At 35.3% G+C, this 21,472-nt stretch overlaps 2 protein-coding genes and 1 long non-coding RNA gene across 3 annotated transcripts; 1 reads left to right on the forward strand and 2 right to left on the reverse strand.

The window, feature by feature from the left end:
• Positions 1 to 3: 3 nt before the first annotated feature.
• On the reverse strand, positions 4 to 2,217 carry LOC117933281. The gene is made up of 9 exons (XM_034854658.1): positions 2,198 to 2,217; positions 1,882 to 1,981; positions 1,616 to 1,756; positions 1,421 to 1,504; positions 778 to 1,328; positions 599 to 683; positions 411 to 491; positions 211 to 321; positions 4 to 102 (listed from the first exon to the last, which is right to left on the reverse strand). The coding sequence occupies exons 1-9, from the start codon at positions 2,215 to 2,217 to the stop codon at positions 4 to 6; spliced, it is 1,272 nt and encodes a 423-aa protein (XP_034710549.1).
• A 1-nt stretch (position 2,218) lies between these two features.
• LOC117934167 lies at positions 2,219 to 6,679 on the reverse strand. The gene is made up of 3 exons (XR_004654444.1): positions 6,596 to 6,679; positions 2,575 to 2,680; positions 2,219 to 2,460 (listed from the first exon to the last, which is right to left on the reverse strand). It is a non-coding gene; the product is annotated as an uncharacterized LOC117934167 (long non-coding RNA).
• A 2,911-nt stretch (positions 6,680 to 9,590) lies between these two features.
• LOC117933967 (21 kDa protein-like) lies at positions 9,591 to 10,513 on the forward strand. The gene has a single exon (XM_034855552.1). It carries the CDS (start codon positions 9,638 to 9,640, stop codon positions 10,238 to 10,240), a length of 603 nt encoding a protein of 200 aa, XP_034711443.1. The 5' UTR covers positions 9,591 to 9,637; the 3' UTR covers positions 10,241 to 10,513.
• The last annotated feature ends 10,959 nt before the right edge of the window (positions 10,514 to 21,472 follow it).

A 21,472-nucleotide genomic window follows, 5' to 3' on the forward strand; every position in this document is an offset into this window, starting at 1 on the left:
TCCTCACCGCAAGGGCAAAGATGAAAGAATTTCAACTCTTCCAGCTGCAAAGTTGAGAACATGGACGTGCCAGTGATTGTTCTCACAAACTGGGATGAACATCTGCATTATCATAAAAGAGTTATTACCTTGTATGTTATAAGATAATAGTCATGCCCAATGCCATTGCATATATTACTATGGAAATGAAATTTAACAACCGTTATTTACCATGTCACATGTCCCCAAATCATGGCCCAATATACCAGCATCCAGATACATGCGACATCTATCCATGATCACCTGGCTGGTTGCATTTGTTTTCAAGTTGGTCAGAATCACCTGTTCACGGGTGGGGTTAATCAATACAAACATCAACAAATGCTATTCTATTTTGAGACTATGTCAATTGAGGATATTAGAGGGTTCACCGAGAACGAAGGATCAAAATAGTGGGTGCGCGCTGGTAGTGCTTGCTGTCCATTCATCATGCGACAGAAAAGCGCCACAATCTGGCAAATATGTGGAAATGAACATATTTTACAACCCCATCAACACTTTACACATTATATGACCTATTAATTTTGAATTTAATTCAACATAAAGATAAGTAACTTACTACTGAATTAACCCATCGGCCTGCATTTAGACAAGAAATTTCTTCTCGGGTAATGTACATCCCAAACATCTCGCATAAAATCTCGCTACAATGATTGAAAATGAATTATGTCACAATGATGTAAAGTTATTCACATATTAAATGATTGCAAGAATTATTTTTAGAAAAATGAAATGTACCTAGGATCACCAATTTCTGCCAAAGCGTAGTCCGCTACTACCCGATGAGCATGGGGGATTTTAAGGAATTGTTTTACACATTGGGTGACAAATGGACTTTTGCAAGTGGGAGGACGCTTCACAATCCTCTTACCAGTCCGCTTAAATCTCTTGATAGATGAAGGTTTAATGGCTTGATTACCACTCCCACCTACACTATCACATTCTCGCGCTTCTTCTATTGTCACTTGTGCTGGAAGCGATGGCTCTGCATGAGACTGTGGGGACATTGGGTCGGAATGAGTGGCTTCTGGTGACGGTTCCATTCCAATTGGAGAATGGGGGGTTGGTGCGAGGCTATCTTGTGGTTCCATTTCATCAGCTGACGTCTGCTTGCCCGGTGTTTCGCGCCTTGGTTGATATTTAGCGTGCTGCTCTGCATTTGGGCAAGGGATTGAAGATATCCCCTCTGATCCACTTCGGCGGGAACGTAGTGCAGCAACATCCCGCGCCAGAGAGGAAGCTAATCGTAGCATACTATCCGATGTGTCAATGACACGGGCTTCAATAACCTATTACATAGTGGAAAACAGAATAGTTTTAGAATACTATTGTATGCATTGTATAGAAAAACTTGTATGAGTGGTTAGTGAAGAAGAACTACCTCTGTAGCATCGTCATCCGCTGTAGAGGTTGAGGCTACTGATGGTACATTCATATTGGCTGTGCTTTGTGCTCGCTCCTGTGCCTGTGTCTTGCATCATTATTTCAATGAGAGAATCAACAAATTGGTTATTACTGGTGCGAGGCTAAATGGTAATTTAACTAGTAGGGAAAGCTTTGTTGAGTTAGAGCATACATGCACATATCCATAACCACCGAATGTTGATATTTCAGCTGCTAATCGGCGTTTCATTACATCGTCAGTCCATGCAGCAGCTAGCGGGCTGGTCACTTCAACATTGACTGATGGCATGTAGAAGTATGCCATGTAGAACAGCTGTCCAAGGGTAGTATATGAAACAAGGAGCATTAAAAGAGCAAATTGCAGTAAGCATGACATTCAAATTAAAATGTAAACTAAGTTCATACTAATTGCAAAAGGGGTTGGAGGCTAAACTGTACCTGGAGGAACATGAGGCAGCCTCGGATGTAAGTAGGCTGCTTTTGTCGATATTCCTTGATTCCATCTTCTAAGTGTTTCAACAGAAACTTTGCCCAATTCCTTTGGACACCAACATCACCATCCCATATGGTGTTCCAAAGGTCATGGCTTCCTTCAAGCTTAGAGTTAGGTGCCAGTAGAGTGGCACATGAAAAAATTAAAAATGATTTTAAAAAATCATCACACACGGGCAAATTCTCAAGGTTTTGCTCCAGTACCCTGAGAGTGTATGTGCGATTGGACGGAGTTGTTCTCTTAAGGATAACCACGTCTTACCCGGAGTTAGGGATGCCCATCACTCTATTCACATGTTCTTCATTGACAGTGATAGCATTGCCGGTTTCCATATTAAGTCTATGGTAGGTAAAGTCATATTGAGATATGAGCCACGCGCATAGCTCATATCTTAGTTCGCGACAAGCAAAATTCAGTAGGCCCCCAAAGCCCATCTCTCTAATGGCTTGCTGTTTTTCAGGGGCTAGGCGTGCAATGGCATTTATGAATTTCTTCCCAGAACATCGGGACTTAGGAAGCTTAACCTACAGTTAAAATGAAATATGGGTTAGTGACAAAAAAATCCAATATATGCAAATTTCCAATTAAGCTGAATTTGAATAATGGAGTCATTGTTCAATGTAATCTGTTTTGCCGACCTGTGTGTATGTTGGTGGAACATGCTCCTTCCTTTTTCTCTTTTCTGTTGCCATGTGTATAATCAGTATGTTTGGATGGCGATACTGAATCGGTCAGTTTCAAAACCTACAAAGTAATCAATGGCCTTATGAACATTGAAGCCTATGGATATGAAAGCTGTACAAAGGAGTAAAAATGAGACACGTATGAGTTCAAATAGTTCCTGTATAGCATTTCCTATTTCCATCTTCTAAAAGAGATCTCTAAATCAATATCAATTACTAATCAACAGGAAGAGTAACATATACTAACCAAAAATATTTGAAGAAATGGGCCGTGAATTTAAACTATACATATAAAACAAATACAAAAAAAAAAAAAAAAACAATGAAAACGTTAGCACTTATTTCGCTCTTAGAAGAAATACATCATCCCATGAAAACGTTAGCACTTATTTCGCCTCCTAAACAGTGTGAATAAGAGAAGAAGACGAAGAAGGGGAAAATTAGAGGAAAATTTTCGGCCACTTGATTAACTTATATAAAAATATATATGTGAAATAGGATGCGCCTCACTTCACTAAAGCCCATGCCTTAGGTGTGTCTTGCGTCTCAAGATCTAGAAGGACTTTGCGCCTTGACCCTTTTAAAACTATGATAATCCCTAATTTGTAGAGATTCTCCTTTATTCTTTCATTTCTTCCTTTTTCTTTCCTTTCCGTTGTTATTTATATATATATTTCATTGGTTGTATACTTTCAGGATATGAAAAGAAATACAATTTTTCTCCACAATGTGCCAAATTTTTTAACATGATTTTTATGTCTAGGGAAAAAAACAAACACGATGTTGTATCGGGATAGCCACACTACCATTGCACCAACTACCAGTTGTTGCCACCATCATTGTCACCTAAGCAACAAAAATATCACCACTACTACAGCTGCCACTATCATCACCAATATACTTGCACCATGCTGACGAGGGTACAATCATTGTGATCACCATAAGCATCCTAATTAATGCATTGGAATTCAATATACTCATCCAATCATGTGTTAACTAGTTTTCATTTTCTAAATCTATTCCACAAAAATAGAAACAATCAGCAAAACTGGTAGCAGGTTACCAAACAGTAAACATGAAATATACAAAGTGCCCAAACAAATAAAAAGAAAAACAAAAAAGGTCCTATACCAGATTAATCTTCCTCCATTCAACCAATGGAACCCGGAAAATGAATTAGAAACCACCATGGAATTCCTAGATCACTCAAAGGCGGTTTCTGAAGAGTCTTTTTTAAAACACGATCCCAACTCTCTAAGTCTTCGAAGTTTTGGTGGGTCCATCCATCCCAAAACCAATAAAAGAAGCACAAAGGTGTTATTTTACACACTTTCGTACTCCTCTTTCCCACAAACTCTCATGCCAACAGATCAACAACTACTTTATTGACTAAGGAAGCACCCAAGAAATACCAATGAGGGAGGGAAAAAAAGTTGCCACAAGAAGCAAGCTTTCCCAAAATGGATCAAGATGTGGTCAATCATCCCTCGCAATGCATGCAGAGGCAACACTCGTTAACCAAAGTCAGCCCTTTCTTGTAAGTTAGTTGATTAGCCAAAATCTTCTTACATAGAAGCCCACTTTTGAGACAACATTCACACTTATTTTTGTGGAACAAACCACTAGAAGCCACCTATAGGTCACACAGATAGAATTGACCAAAAAAAAAACTTCCCACTCTTGTCACACTGCCAAACCAAACTATCCTAACAACCGCTCCGAATAAACACCAAGAAACTCACACCTTCTCCAACTCCCAAGCATGGAAGCTCATCTAGAAGAAAGGGCTTAGAAGACCCTACCAACCCCTCCTAACCCAAATATCCACAATTTAAGCATCTTTATACATAGTAATGTTCAATGTAAAGAACAAGAAAGAGAAAGCACGCACGAGAGAGAAAGAGAAAGAAGAGAATTCTCCATGAAAACTCCTCACACCAAACATAAAGCCAGAATTTTGACATATGACCATCTTCTATCAATAAAGTTATTCTACAATGAAGAGTATTTGAACCCCCTTCTAGTCATTTTCCAAAAACCTACTCCAAAAACCTTCCTCCTCTCCCTAGCATTGAAAAAAAAACCTTGCTCCACTGGAATTTCTATAACCTTTTAGTAAGAAGTACTTTGTTCAGCATTGATAGGTTCTAATACCTAAATCACCCATAAACTTTCTCTTAGTAGACAACCAACCACTTTGGCAAAATGTAATTTCCTCTCTAGCCACGGTCTTAAGAACTAAAGTGGCTTTGAATCCTCTTGGGCATTAGGTGGACCATTATAAGAATCGCAAATAGAGGCATACAATAAATGGGCAAATTAGAAGAAGTACTCTTATATAAGTATTGATTTCACAGTTAGACAAGGTTTTTTTCCTAAGAGACCAACCTTTTATGAAACCTTTCCTCCACTCGATCTCACACCAAAGTAGACTTGAAATGGTCGTCCAAGGGAAGGCCCAAAAATAAAGTAACTCGACCACCTTAAAACCAAGCAACAAAGCCACATATAGCGCTTACTCATAGGAAAGAGCTCACTCTTCTTCAAACTGGCCATTTATTATGCAACAAAGGCCACCTTCAACAGAAGTCAACCTCCTAAACAACCTAGAAAAAATGAAATGGAACTCAAAAGGCACCACCTTATCCTATCTATCCAAACTATTTAAAGCTTGTTTATCCATAAGTTTTTGTCCAAAGAAGGAATAACCCACAGCATAACAATCTCAATTTGCTATTTTATTCTTTAGAAGGACCATTAATGATCCAGCCATTCCCTAAGCAGAGACCAACCTTATACCATTACCAAAAAGAATTATGCTTAAGTATCAGGCTTCCAAAAATGTTTGCATTTAAATTGGGATTGATAAGTGAAAGTCATAACAAAGACCAATAGTAGGGATGGATAATATTCTATTTTATGGTCTTTCAACCAAACAAACCTCTTTTGCAATTGTATCATGCATTCTAGATCCTTTTTCAACAGGTAAGATATCTATTTTTGGTCCTTGTTGGGGCTTGAACTTGGAACCTCCCACCCCTCCACCCTAACCCTTGTCACTTGATCAGCCCTCAAGGGCATATGTTCTGACCTTTACCTTCCAGTCCCATAATTTAAATCTCCCCCTAGCTCAAAGTTGGAAGATTCTAACTTTTCAACGCTCATATCTCCATTTTTTTCCTTCCTTTTTTTCCTTATTTTTTTTCTTTTTGTGCTGCCTTGCCTTCAAATTCTCCATCATTCTACAAACCTTTTCATTGGATCTTCTCAAACCATAGCACTGAATCTTCGCCAATCTTAAGTTTGATGAATATCTGTTGTGCACTGGCGCAAACTCTAATATCATTTTTTTAGTACCAGTAGAATCTCTGATGGAGTCTGTTGTGCATGTGTATGCAATCACAACAGATAAATCAGTCACAAACCACACAAGCGATACAAACCATACAAGGTAAACTATGCCTACTTCCAATTACGAGATAAGGGTTCCATATAACCCCAACAGAAAAGATGAAATTTGTGTTTTATGATCTCTAACAACACTTCAAAAAGTAGGCTCCAAGAAACTACAAAGAAAATAAATTCTAATAAAGCAGAAACCGAATTCAAGTCAGAGACCTATTTCAAGGGAAAATATATAAGTCCAACAATCAGGTTGTGAAATTCTTAGTTGAATCCCACACAGCAGAAAAGTAACAAAATCGACATAGCAAGCCCCAAAGGCCAGAAAGATCTAAACTATGAACACCACAAACTAAGTTGACAGAAAAATGAATAGAGAGAAATCGATATCTCCTTGAAAAATGAAAAACTGAGAGAAAAGCTCAGACAAATTCCCCCTAATCATTTGATCATAAATTATATGAGTCGCGCATCAACCCTCGAAATAAAAGCACATTACTCCTGGTGAAATCAAACTCGTACTGAAACTAATTTCTGTGAAACAAAACAGAGCCTAATGATAAAGAAATAATACCCAAGATATCGAAGAAGCTTAAAGCTGAGGTGAGTGACGAGATAAGTCTCGGCGGCTGCGTGGCCTATATTCTAATATGGAATGACAGAGAAGGAAGAAAGAACTGTCGGCAAGGGTCTTGAAGCGTCGGCTACACCGTTTTTCTGGGAAGCTCAAATCGCCTTGGTGACGGAGTGAAGACAACAATGAGAAAGAGGGAAGAAAGAACCGTCGGCTAGGGTGTTTTTGTGGGAAGCTCAACATTTGATTTTGGAGTTTTGAACCGTTCAGTTTCAGCCCCTGCTGACGTGCCCTTCAGTTGTTGCTGACTTGGATACTAAGAGGGGCAATCTTGGTAGAAAAAAGACACCCGGCTCAGAGTGCATGAAACCCATATAAGTTTCCACATTGAAAAATATTTTTGCTATTTCGTAAATCTGGGTTCCAAAAACCATATAATTAACAAATTGGTCCATGAAAACACAACTTTCCCATTAATTATTGTCAATGTGTCATTTTCATGTCAGTTTTTTATAGATTTAAGTTTATTAGCCAGCACATGAAGCTTTTACGGTGAATTGATTGTTCAATATTAAGAGTTGGTTAATTAGGACTTGTCAAAATTGAACCTTTCCAACCGTCTATTCGATGGTTCAAATCTCTTGCTCATTCATCTATAATCCGTAACACGTTATATGTCTGAGAAGGATATTCATTGGATAAGTATTTTTAGGTTCATTAGTTAACAAGCCTTTGAATCAAAGTTAGACGCAGAATTCAAGGAGAACATGATTGTCCATAAACTAAAATTTGAGGACCCTGTCATGATCATTGTTGTCACTGAACTGCTATGAAAGTAGTGGTGCAATTGAAAGCACCATTCAAATTAATTATGATTGAGGAAATTAAACCAATAGTCTTCTCCTTCGGTTCTTCAGTTGACCATGATCAACGGTTTGGTCCTGGTCGTTATGGTCGATCGATGTGACACCAAATCTGTTATGGTTGAGTGCTCATTATTTTTAAGGATCCATATGCAAAAGGGAGTCCATAGAATATTAGATTAAGATACAAAGAACTGTTCACCAATCTTTATCATCAATTTTTATATTTATTCACATTTTTGTCACACCGACAGATTTAACCTTCATGAATTATTTTTTGAATGTTGTTACATGATATATGGACTAATTTCCACTTGCTCTCATTGTTTTTCAAAAAAGACAATTACGGGAGCCCACTTAATGTCCTTTTCTATTATCAATTCTACTATCTTCTAATAGGCTTATTTGGCTTTACCTCTCTATTCCAGTAGGGCCTCCCTACAAACTAATTAGTTTAATTTCCAATCTATTTTGGTTGTTACTTTTTGAATTTTTTTTTAAGAAAATGACTTAAAATCATTTAAATTAAAATTTTAGCCCAGAATTTACAGTAAACCTTTTCTAAAGACATGCTTTCTTTTTTGAAAACCCGTCTAACGTATTAAACACGTAACCTTTTCAAACGCATATGTTTAGTGTCTTAAAGGTCCATCCCTTCGATAACCACCACCTATGACTATAAATAAAAATCATTCATCTATCTCTCAATTCCCATGTGTGATGTTGCATTTCAAGTTTAAAGTTAAGCGTGAATCACGAATGTATAGGATTCAAAATATCATATTTTTATAAAGCGTACAAAGCATTCTTTGATTTAACTTTTCTATAGCTTAAAATATTACTATTACAAAAAAGTTATCGTTGTATTCTAAAACAAAACAATTGTTATTAAACCATAAGTATCTAAATAGAAAAAAATTCATATTAAAGACGTAGAGTCAAACTCTACAACTCGATCAACTTTTTTTCCGAGTTAACCGTTGTTAAAAGTTCTTTACTGATCAATAAATGCCACGGGTAATATTTTTTTCATTTGTTTTTTTTTATTTGTATGCTTATGCCAATAAGGTTGACAGCACATTTACCCCCCTAGCTTGGCTTTACCCCACCTTTAAGTAGTCGTACGTGCCTCATTCATCTGCTTAACATTGAACTGTAAAAACTTTTCATTCCTTGTCTATTATACAAGTCATTATGCTGGTAGTTAGGCTGCACCTAACTCAATAAAACTTTACAAATCCTCTCTTGTAGAAGGCGCCATATTAGCTGCACCTAACTCAATAAAAGTTTACAAATTCACTCTCCTAGAACCAGCCATGGAATATTAATTTTTTATTTTTATTTTTGTTTTTATTTATTTATTTATGGATACTCACAAGTGAAGCAGTTTACAATAGAAGCTATATTTAATAAAGTTGAGCTTTAATCTTGTAAGTCCCTCTTGTGTCTAAATATTTTTTGGATTAAGAGTCTCTCCATGAACCTTTTGGATAATTATTGTTAGTAAGTATACTATCAAATGGGTATAGATAAGTAGTTAATAATCAAAATGATATAAAAAGAGGAATATAAATATATAGAAAATAAATTAATATGAATTGGAATAGTAATCTCAACTATATATAAGTAACAAATTTTGAAACTATGACAAACCTCTAAATTAGTATTTGTTGAGTAAGATTATTTTTTTAAAAAATAACTAATTAAAAAATTATTGAAATAAGTTTTTCTTTTTGGGGAAATTTTCCTTTATTATGAAATTCAACTATTTTTGTCATCTTTCAAAATATTGAACTTAGGTAGTGCAACTTTAGTCAAAGATGCTCACTAATATGGCATAATAGGGGCATTGGATATTCTTTTGCTTTAAGAATAGTTTTCCATGATCGTTCTACCAAAAAATCAAATACTATCCCTCATTATGGATTATGACTCGCTTGGCGCTTTTCATGGCATATACTTCAATTAGTAATGAATCAAGTTATAGGACGTAGTGTTGGGCGGGGGGGGGGGGGGGGTGGGGGGGTGTTATTGGTGGGGGTGGGGGGTGGGGCGCTCCTTTATGTGTAAGTTCTAGGGGCGTTAGCTTTTCTTTCCCATCTTTTTCTTTATATAAGGGATACCCTTCATCTCCTACTATCATCACTAATCTCCAATCTTCTTTCTGCCTAAGAGAGATATGGAAGGCTCACCTAATTCTGCCCATTTCCTTGCAGCTTTTCTCATTTTGTTCGCCTTCCATTTTAACTCAATCTCAGCCGCAGGGCCTGCTGCCCGGAAAGACAACACCGAGTTCATCCGAACATCTTGTGGTACAACAATTTATCCCAGACTTTGCTTCACCTCCCTCTCAGCTCATGCAAATGTGATTCAAACAAGCCCAAGGCTTCTAGCTGACACAGCTCTGTCTGTAACCCTTTCAACTACCCGATCGACCTCGTCTGTGATGTCAAATCTGCTTTTAAGCCATGGCCTGAAGCCTAGAGAAGTTGTAGCCATGAAGGACTGTGTGGAAGAGCTGAGCGACTCAGTGGATCAGCTTAGAAAAGCCATGGGGGAGATGAACCAGATAAAAGGCTCCAATTTTGGGCTCATAATGAATGACATACAAACTTGGGTTAGCGCCGCTTTGACGTATGAGGATACGTGCACAGACGGGTTTGCTGGAAATACCATGGACGGGAAGCTCAAGAAGGCAGTGAGGGCTCGCATAGTGAAAATTGCACATTTGACTAGCAATGCTTTGGCTTTGATCAATAGTTATGCATCTCTTCACAATTAGCCATCCAGTTTAATCTAGTATGAATCCCATATATGTGACAGTAGCGTTTCGCTTGTGTACTGCTAGAATGTTGTGTGAATTGTTCCATCAAAACTATGCTTTGCTGCAGCATATCTGGGTCCATTTAGATGTCATTTATCAAGAGTCCATTAGGCAGCATTGTATTAGAGAAATTGCTTGTATATAATGTAGTAGATGATGGTTGTATAGCTTGCTTTTTCCTTTCTACGGTGCTACAATTCAACCTAATTGAACTATTGTTTCTTTGTTGAATTGATCCCCTGGTTTCAAATTGAGTGATTATAGAGATCAAACCTATCGTTCTTGCCCGCTTAAATTTGGTAAGGAAAACAACAGATGATCTGTAAATTTATGGAACTTCACATGTATAGGAAGAAATGAGATAACTGACAACTGAACCTTTCAATTGGTTCTAAGGAAAATGAGGCGAGTTAGGAGTTAGAACAAGGAAAGCTACCAGTGGGGTAAGTTCCATCACACAGTGCTATTTTTTGACCAGACAGGTGGGTATAGTCTTTATGATTTCCTGTGAAATTACCTCCATTATATCATCAGTTAATTAAAAGCCTTCCAAAGGGTTCGACTGAGATGTAGTGCCGTCCAACTCATCTCACTAGGTCTTCCACCAAATAAGCATATATGGTATGGAAAACAACTAGGAAATATCAATGTCATCTTCAATAGATGTTTTTTTTTTTTTTTTCTGTTAATAGATTCCTTTCTGTTGAAAGATACCATTTCCTCTTGACTCCAGATGTTTTTGGGTTCAATGGGAAAAGGAAAGTTAAAAGAGTCCAGAAATCAATTCAATTTCTTTTCCTTCAATTTCCTTTTCTTCACCTCTTGAACCAAGACTGACGCCATAAACATTGGCGAGACTGGGGCCATTTAGTTCCACATTTGAGAGACCCTTGCAGCCTTTAATTTCTAATTTGTCTTCTTGAGCTCATGTGAGCCTAAAGCAAGCATTAATTAATAGAAACAAAATCTTGTGGGCAACATTCTAGGCTTAAAGTTGCGATTTCATCCTCTCTCTCTCTCTCTCTCTCTCTCTCTCTCTCTCTCTCTATATATATATATATATATATATATATATATATATATATATCTAATTCAGGAAAAAAATGTAGGCAACTATGACAAACCAAGGTCTTGGAGTTTAAAAGGCATCTGGTGTGCCATTAAAACTGCCTTTAATTTAGGGTTTTAGATTTGTCAATATTTTTCCCACTTCTAATGAATATTTGGATCCTTGTAGACATTTCATTTTCTATTCTTTTTGTTTTTTATTTTATTTTATTCTATAGATTACTTTACTTTGGAAAAGGTTATTAACGATATCATTTTATACTTTTTGATATTTTGGGTTATTTGAGAATCCCAAAAAGAATTCTGGCCCATTAAGAGTATGTTTGATGGTGTTTTTATTAAGTGTTTCTATATTCATTTTTTATGCTTAAATTTAAATGTTAAAAAGGCTTTAGAAATGTTAGAAACATTTTCTAAAAATATTCTCAAATGGACTCTAAGCATATACTAACCTTACCACCCTTTAATAATATGAGTATTTTCTTGAAAAGAACTAAACAATAAAATATAAAAAATAGCAATTTTGTAAAGAAAAAAAAATAAAATTCAAATAATTTCTTTATATGTTCTTTTTGTAGATTATAGAGATCTCTTTATTTTTCATTAAGGAAAAAAAAAAATTAATCATGGCCACAACAATATTGGTACCATGATTCAATGCTAGCTCCTAATTGCTTGGTAATCTGGTTTGGATGTTCCTAATTGTAATTTTTGGAATCAAAATTTCGAAGTCTTTTTCTCATCCTTGCTGTATTCACACAAGGATCAATAATGGCTACAATCAAAATCATTCTAAGTTTATGCATCAATCACGATTAGTGTGGAAGGTTATTTGTACTTAGAGAGGGCTTAATTATTAAAAAGCTAATTGAATTAGAGATTCTTTCACTAATTTAGATTATTTCTTTATTTTTAAAAAGGTACGAAAATGATAGTGTGAAAGGGTTGGTGGTGGTGAGACTTGTTGATAGTTTTTTCCCACTACAAAACAGATCTGATGATAATATGTTCTGAAATAGTTTCGTTAATTATTGGAGGTTTCATCATCTGCCTTCACAAACAGACAAGTTTGATCAAATCAAATCTATTTCAATCGCCTCTTGCCTTTTGTTTTTTATAAAGCCAAAGAGGCTAGGAACCTCTGAGGTTACTTGAGTGGATGACACTAAAGAAATTTTTTCTTTAAAATATATTAAATAATAAAAAAAGTTTTTAATTAAAATTTAAAAAGAAAAAGAAGAAACACAAACTAAAGGAAAACATGTAGAGCTACCACTCGAGTCCTTATGAACCCCTTCACGTTTCTGAGAAAGAAAAGTAGATGAAGCTAGCTTCCATCCATAGACTTTAGTCCACTAAGGGACATACGTAAAGCCTTGAATTAATTCTCATTTTCTTATAAGCTGTTACAATTTTTTTTTCTCAATCTTTTATCACTATAATCAAAATAAGTGCAAATGAAAGAGGTAAATTTTCAAAATTTGTAGCATCATCATGCAAGGAGGCAATCTTCTAACCTAGCGAGTAATCCAAAATAAGTGCAAATGAATTTGGTAAAATTTTAAAAAATAAAAAATAAAAACTAAATTAACAAGGTCTTGAACATTGGGCATTGATGATCAAACTTGAGCTCTCGGCCATGTACTAGAGAAAGTAATCTGATTTGTTATTATTCATATATAAACCCTATATACAAGAGTACACGAGAATCCTAAAATGCTTCACCCTCTAGGTTTTTCTCTTTATGTTTTTCTATCTCTCTCAATACCCAAAAAGTAAAACTCTCTTTCAAAGTTAACTACCCTAAACATAATATAAATATGGTAACCAAATTACATATGTAAAAACCCCAAAATACCTTAACTTAAAATACTCTTACTCACTACTACAAAAATTGAAATTAATGACGTTTTATTTTATGACGCTTTCTAAAAGCGTCATTATTGAGGGTATACAATGACGCTTATAAGAAGTGTCATAGTTGTATTATTTATCTTGATACTTATTATAAGTGTCATTATTTGATGTCATCTTTTTCCTTATAACTGTGTATATAATGACGCTTATAAGAAGCATCATAGTTTTATCATTTACCTTGATACTTATTATAAGCATCATTATTTGATGGGTATGTAATGACGCTCCTGATAAGTGTCATAGTTGTATTGACTTTTAAAATTTTTGTTTTTAAGTTAACTTATACAAATTTTGATATTAGAATTTTATTCTATAAATTAATTATGGTAAATTGACATTAATATTAATGACATCAAGTTGCTACATTAAGGTTTTTTTTAAAAAAATTGGATATAAATAATATAAAATCCTAATAAATTATTTTTTTTATTATTTGATATTAAATTAGTTTTTTTTTAAATATCAATATTCAAATTAAACCAACATCAACCTAAAATATCAAATAATTAAACAATATAAATTCATTATGAGTTCAATATAGAAAAATTATTATTGAAAGATGAAATAAAGAATACTATTTTTAATTTATTGAAAAAGGACATGCATGGTATTTTAGAATTTGTTATAAAGTCTCCATTGAAAACCCTAACTTTTGGAAGACAAGAAAGAAGGGAGAGAGCCATCGTTTTTAGTGAGAAAGAAGAGAAGAGAGAAAAACGCAAGTTTTTCTCATCATGCCCAGATTTCATCAAAGGTCCGATCCCACTTCGTCTGTGGTCCGATTGAGCTGAAATTTGGAGAAGCGTTTCGTGACTCATTTATATTCAATCTGAACGGTGAAGATAGGATTTGGAGTTTCGGAAAGTCATTAGAAAGAAAGAGGAGAAGAGAGAAAAACGCAGGTTTTTCTCATCATGCCCAGATTTCATCAAATGTCCGATCCCGCTTCGTTTGTGGTTCGATCGAGTTGAAATTTAAAGGAGAGGTTCGTGGCTCATGTATCTTCAATATTAACGGTGAAGATCGGATTTGGAGTTTCGGACAGTCATTAGAGAGAAAGAGGAGAAGAGAGAAAAACAGCGGTTTTTTACATCATGCCCAGATTTCATCAAAGGTCCGATGCTGCTTTGTTCATGGTCTGATTGAGATGAAATTTGGAGAAGAGGTTCATAAGTCATTAATCTTAAATTTGAACGGTGAAGATCGGATTTAGAGTTTTGTAAAGTCATCTTTCAGCCAAAAATAGAACCTTTATTTTGGTGGGCTTTTTTCAGCCAAAGATGGCGCTTCCTGAAAGTGTCATTGTTGCCTAAGACATACAATGACAGAGGCAAAGAGGACGCTTTAGAGAAGCGTCATCTGTTACCTTTCTTGACGCTTAAAAAACGCCATTGTTTCCCATTTTTCTTGTAGTGACTATTAGGATAATAATTAGGCTTCACACATCTTAACAGAAGCTACCTTAGTATAGTTGAATTAAGTTTAAAAAAAAATGTGTTTTAATGCAAAAACAACAAAAATTCATTGATAAAAAATGGCATCATTGCCGAGGATGGTGCCAAGATGATTGAGGCAAATTTTCTTTAGTGAAGTTCACCCTTTATGATTCACATCACAACATTGGTGACATCCTCTTTACCGATTCTCCATTTTCCATCTTAGTTTTTTTTTTCTTTTTTAAAAATTTTATTTTTCTTTTATTCTCTTTTTGTACTTCTTGGTTTGTTTTGTTTCTTGGGTTGTCTTATAGGTGAACCCTTGCATGCTCCATTGGGAATTTAATTCTAAGGGAAGATTGGAAAGAACTAATTCATCTACTCAAGTGTCATATCTTGGAATTGATACAAATAAAAGGGAATCCTAAGATGAAGATCAATTAAGTCAACATGGTCCTAATGAAGAAAACTTTCATTTTTGATCTATGAGAGACCATATGCATCCACCAAGATTGAGTGCTTCATCATGCATCATTCTTCCTAACAAGCAAATGATCATTCGTCCTTAATTATTTCGTACGACTTCTTCCTTAATTTCATGGTATGGAGAATGAAAATCCTTATGTAAAAGATTTTAAGGAAGTATGTCATACTTTTTAGGAAAGGACTACATCAATTGATCTCATAAGGCTAAAATTGTTTCCTTTCACTTTAAAGATAAGGCAAAAATGTGGTTGAACTCTTTGAGACCTCGTAATATATGCTCATGGCCGAAACTACAAGCTGAATTTTTAAAGAAATTCTTTCCAACTCATCATTCTAATGGTTTGAAGAGGCAAATTACTAATTTTGTGGTTATGGAGAATGAAAATTTTTATGCTTGTTGGGAAAGTTATTGGAAGTAGCTAATGTTTGTCCTCATCATAGGTTTGACACTTGGATATTGGTAAGCCACTTTTATGAATGGATGTCTTCGACTATCAATCAATTGTTAGAAATCATGTGTGGAGGTGACTTTATAAGCCAAAGTCCTAATGAACCATTGGATTTTTAAACTATGTGGCAAAGATATCTAGATCATGAGATGAACCTAATGGAAAATAATCAAGTAAAGCAATGACGCAAAGCAATTCTAAAGGAGGAATGTATACTTTGAATGAAAATGTAGACATGGAAGCAAAAATGACAGCTCTAGCAAGGAGATTGGATAAAACTTGAACCAAGAGAAGCCCATGAAGTCAAGGTAGTTAATGATGTTTCAATGCAAATTGTACAATATTCTACATGTCAATCAACTAAACATCTAGTGAGTGAATGTCACATCATATTGGCTATTAGAGAGATGTTTGTCGAACAAGCTAACACAATTAGATTTTTCAAGAAACCCAACAATTCTCCATTCTCAAATACCTTCAACCTCAGGTAGAAGAATCATCCAAACCTATCTTGCAAAAGAGGACAAAGTCAATTATCTTCTAAAATGCAAGCTTCTCAACATCAAGCTTTCATGGTGGATCAAGTTATTGTGAATTTGAGAAAAGTGACAGGTGACTTCATTAGAAATCAAAAGAATATCATTAGCAAGTTGAACAACCCATGCTAAAATGAAAAGATTAAAAAAAAAAAAAAAAAAAAAAACAAGAAGAGAATGTGAAAAAAAAAACAAGAAAAATGAATGATGTAAGCAAAGATGATAAATCAAGTGAAGATGAGACTATGAGTGAGGAGGTTAAGAAGAAATAAAAGCTCTTATCTCCACATTTTATAAAAGCTCTTCATTCAAGGAAGGTGGTAAATAATGCAATTAAAGATTTTGAAGTTCTCAAGAAGGTCAAAGTTAACCTACAACTCCTTGACATGATCAATGCAAAACTCTAATCAAGTATAAAAATATGGGGTGTCCTACCATTTCGGTGAAAATTGGAAACACATATGTGGAGAAAGTTCTTGATTTGGGTGCAAGTGTAAATCTTTTTCCTTATTTGGTGTACAAACAATTGGGGCTAGGAAAACTTAAAACTATTTTTATCACAATATCTTTGGCAGATAGATCAATAAAAATTCCAAGAAGGTTAATTGAAGATGTATTAGTTCAAGTGGATAAGTTTTACTATTTGGTTGACTTTGTTGTCCTTGATTCGAATTTGGTAGCATGTGGACCACATCATGTTCCAATTATCCTTGGGAAACCTTTCTTAGCCACGATTAATGCTCTGATAAATTTTTGAAATGGGATGATGCAAATTACTTTTGGGAATGTCACTCTTGAGTTGAATATTTTCCATCTATGTAAGGGACATCTTGCTCAAGATGAAGATGAACAAGAAGAAATGCGCTTGATTGACACTCTTATTGAAGAACATGTAGATGGACTAATGAATGAGGAGTTGGAAAAGATTTATGAAGAACTTGAAGAAAATGAAGTGGAAGAAAAAGTTGAAGAAGCTAATAAATTTGCCACCAATAACCACTTTATGAAATGGAAGGCAAAAGAAGAGTTGTTACCTTTAATCAAAGAAGAAGAAACAAAGAAACAGGAAACACCTAAGCTCAATTGATTACTACTCCAAAAGTGCTATTTGATAGCTTGTAATTAACTCTTTTAAACACTTTTGAGTAGTAGTTATCATCTTTTAACCCAATTAACATATTAAGGACCCTTGCAATCAATTCTAATCAAATTGTGTTAAGTTTTGGTGTTTTGATAGCTTTTTGATCACCAAAGCAATCCGTGATTAAGGAGAGTTCTTTGGAATCCATGGCAAAGCAATGGAAAGCTCAGAAACATGAAGAACCGAAGCTTTGAAGTCCTTTGTCATAAGCAGCTCTGGAACGCAAAGAGTAAAAGATGTCCGGACAGGGCATCCAGACAGGATGGCGGCGGAAGACAATGATCCGGACAACATATCCAGATAGGATATGCTATCGTCCGGCTTCTCCCTGAGGAAGTCCGGATAGGAGAGCGCGCCACATGTCTTCTTGGGGAATCCGGATGGAGTTGATCTGGATAGCCTTGCGCACTCCACGGTCCCCCTTGCGCAGCATAGCTCATTCCAGCCGAGGAAGAATTCTATCCGGCAGACTTTCCACCTTCTCCGGATATGAAATATCCGGAATTCCGTGCGCCGACATTTCGTATCCGAAATTTCGTGCGTCGACATTTTACATCCAGACATCTCATAGCCGGATGGGAGAGGAGGACGCTTCAACTTCTCCGTATAGACATATCTGGACCTTCTGATAACGCTTACCCGCAAAGTTTTTCTCTCGGTATATAGTGCAGCAGTGTTCTCCTGAAGCTTCCTGATATTTCCGACCGACATTTTAAGATATTTTGGGATATTTTGCTTTAGATATTTGTTGTCTAAATCCCTAAAGTCTCCTTGTAATCCACCTATCATAGGATTCCTTAGTCTTTAAGCAAGGAAAAGGGTGAATAACCTCATATATATAGTTTGTAATTTTCTTTAGAAAAGAATCTATGATGTAATCAACGGAAAAAAGAAATATATTTCACAGAGCACTTGCTCTATTTTTTCCTTCATATAATTGTTTTCTCGTTAGTTTTCTTACTAGCCAAACAAGCTCTGAGGAAGTTTCCTCAGAGAATGAGTGGCTAGACTTTTAGTTCCTTGGAGTTAAGGTTGCCGGGAAAGGTTCCAAGTGCAATAAATTATAGCTTTGTGGTTTCAGCCATTAATGAAGAGAAAGTGTGATCCTTTAATGATTTCTATGTTTTTAGTTAACTTAAAATACCTTCAAGTCACTTGAGCCAACACTTGGTAAGGCACGTGATCTCCGTCCATGGAGATGCACTTGTTTATCTCTTGTGAGCTTTTGGGAAGTGACTTGAAGGTAGGATTTTCTAGAATTGCCAACACTTGGTAAGCTTTTGGACTCCAAGGAGACATCCATTAGTTATCTATTGCGAGCTTGAGAAGGGAAGTCCAAAGTTGAAGATCACCTTGAATGGCAAATGCTAGGTGAGAGGCACGAGCCATTGCAAGTTGCATCAGTGAGAGGAAATTAGAGTTGAAATCCTTTTAAAGGTTACATCTGTACAACACCGGTTAGAGAATCGACTATATGTTAATTCTCTAATGCGAGGAAATGAACCAAATGACCGGAGCTCTGTTTTTGCATAAGGAACCTCCTCTGTGAACCTAAACCTCCAAGGAATGTTTTTCTTCATAAGTAATTTCTATTACTTTCTTTTTAGTTAGCTTTAAACAAAACCTCATTTAAACAAAGTTTGTGTTTTATTTCTTAAGCTAACCTTGAAATGAAAAAGCACCAATTTACTTTGAATTGGTATCAGTTGAGAGTTGAAAACCCTTCCCAGTGAACGATCCTAGAGCCACTATGCTATATTAGCTAAGCTATCCTAATGCATGGTGATATAGGTTATAAATTTTGTTGATTACTCTCTCAATCAAATAGCACCAACTGGACATGAATCAGCTGAGACACCAATTGGGAACGAATCATCAATCTTAATCCATTGTCAAATGATTTGAAATATGCATACCTTAAGGGAAATAAGTATCTAGTGTCAATATTATCACACCAACAAGAAGCTTGCTTGTTAGAAGTCCTATGAAGATGTAAAAAAAACCTATTAGATGGACTATTTATAATCTAAAAGGGATAAGTCCTTTGGTATGAACTCACCACATCTATTTGGAGGAAGATGCCAAGCCAAACCAACTCGTCAACCTCAAAGATGGTTGAATCCTTACATACAAGAAATTATTCGAAATGAGATACTTAAGCTATTACAAGTTGAAATTATCTACTCAATTTCAGATAGCACTTCCTAAGTTGTGCTTAAAAAGTTGGGACTGACCATGGTACAACATGAAAATAGAGAAGCTATTCTTACAAAGTTGACTATAAGTTAAAGGGTATGTATAAACTATGGAAAGCTAAATTTCATCATAAAGAAGAATCATTTTCTTATTCCATTCATGGACTAAGTCTAGGAAAGGATATCAAGACACCTTTATTATTTCCTTACTTTCTAAAGATGCCAAATTGAAATTGAATGATGATTATAAATAATACTTTAAAGAATTTAAGAAACTATTTATTAGTGTACTTATTGTGAGGAAACCAAATTAGGAATCTATGTTTGAAGTCATGTCTGATGCAATTGACCAAGCACTAGGGGTAAATCTTGGGCAAAGAGATGAAGGGAAACCTCATGTTATTTACTATGCAAGCAAAACTTTTAATAAGACACAAAAGAATTGCGCTACCATTGAAAAAGAGTTGTTGCAGTTGTTCTTGCATTGGACAAGTTTAAGGCATATCTTATTGAAGCTCCTATAGTGATCTTCACGATTATTCATCTTTGAAATATCTAGTTAATAAGAAGGACTCTAAGGCAAGGCTAATTCAAAGGATTTTACTACTTCAATAGTTTAATCTTGAAACTAGAGACAAGAAAGCTAAGGAAAATGTGGTAGCTGACCACCTCTTCCAAATTTCTACAGAATGTATTCTAAAAAGTTCTCCCATTAATAAGAAATTCCCTAATGATGTTCTCTTGCAAGTGGATATTAATCCATAGTATGCTCACATTGTAAATTACTTGATCACCCGAGAATTACCTAAGGAGTAGACAACTCAAGAAAGAAGATAATTCTTGTCAAAAGTGAATGTATACTATTGGGATGAGTCATTCTTGTATAAGTATTATGTTGATTAAATCATTTGAAAGTGTTTATCGGAAAAATAACAACAAGGAATTAGTATGCAATGTCATGCTCATGCATATGGAGTTCACTTTTCCACTCAAAGGACAACTTTGAAGGTTCTTCAATTAGGTTTTTAATAGTCAACTCCATTCAAAGGTTCTCATGACATTGCAAATCTTGTGATAAATTCCAAATGCTTGGGAAGTTGACAAAGAAGAACATGATGCCACCCAACCCCATATTGGTAGTTGAATTGTTTTATGCGTGGAGAATTGACTTCATGAGGTTGTTTCAATTCTCTTTTGGATACTCCTATATCTTAGTAGGAGCATACTATGTGTCAAAATGGGTTAAAGTAATAGCTTGTAAGCATGATGATCACAGGTGGTGGTAAAATTTCTCAAGGAGAATATCTTCACAAGCTTTTAAGCACCAAAGGCCATTATTAGTGATGAAGGTAGTCCCTTTTGCAATAATCCATTCAACAACCTCCTTGCTAAATATGGAGTGAAGCAGAAAGTAGTCATGTTGTATCATTTGCAAACAAGCGGATAAGTGAGAGATTGTAAAATGTGAAATCAAGAACATCCTAATGGAAACGATGAATACAAATCACAATGATTAGGTTGTGAGACTTCTTTATGCACTTTGGGTTTGCGAAACCACCTTTAAGACAATCCTTGGGATGTCGCTATATAGGCTAATTTTTGGTAAAACTTTTCATTTTCCCATTGAAGTGGAATACAAAGAATGGTGGGCTATCAAGAAATTTAATTTTGATATTCAAAGAGTCGGATTGAAGAGATTTTTAGATTTGCATGAGATAGAAGAATTAAGAAATGAAGCTAATATGAATTCAAAGATTGCCAAGGACAAACTTAAGAGATTGCATTATCAAATTATCCTTAGAAAAAAGTTTCAAGGACAAAAAGTGCTCCTAAATGATTCCACACTACCCATCTTTCCAAAGAAGCTCAAATCTAGGTGGAATGACCAATATTTGGTTTATAAAGTGCATTCAATTGAGGTTATTGAAATTGTTAATTCAAAAGGTGGAAATGTCTTCAAAA

This window comes from Vitis riparia, chromosome 16 (assembly GCF_004353265.1).
Source record: "Vitis riparia cultivar Riparia Gloire de Montpellier isolate 1030 chromosome 16, EGFV_Vit.rip_1.0, whole genome shotgun sequence".
NCBI lineage: Eukaryota > Viridiplantae > Streptophyta > Magnoliopsida > Vitales > Vitaceae > Vitis > Vitis riparia.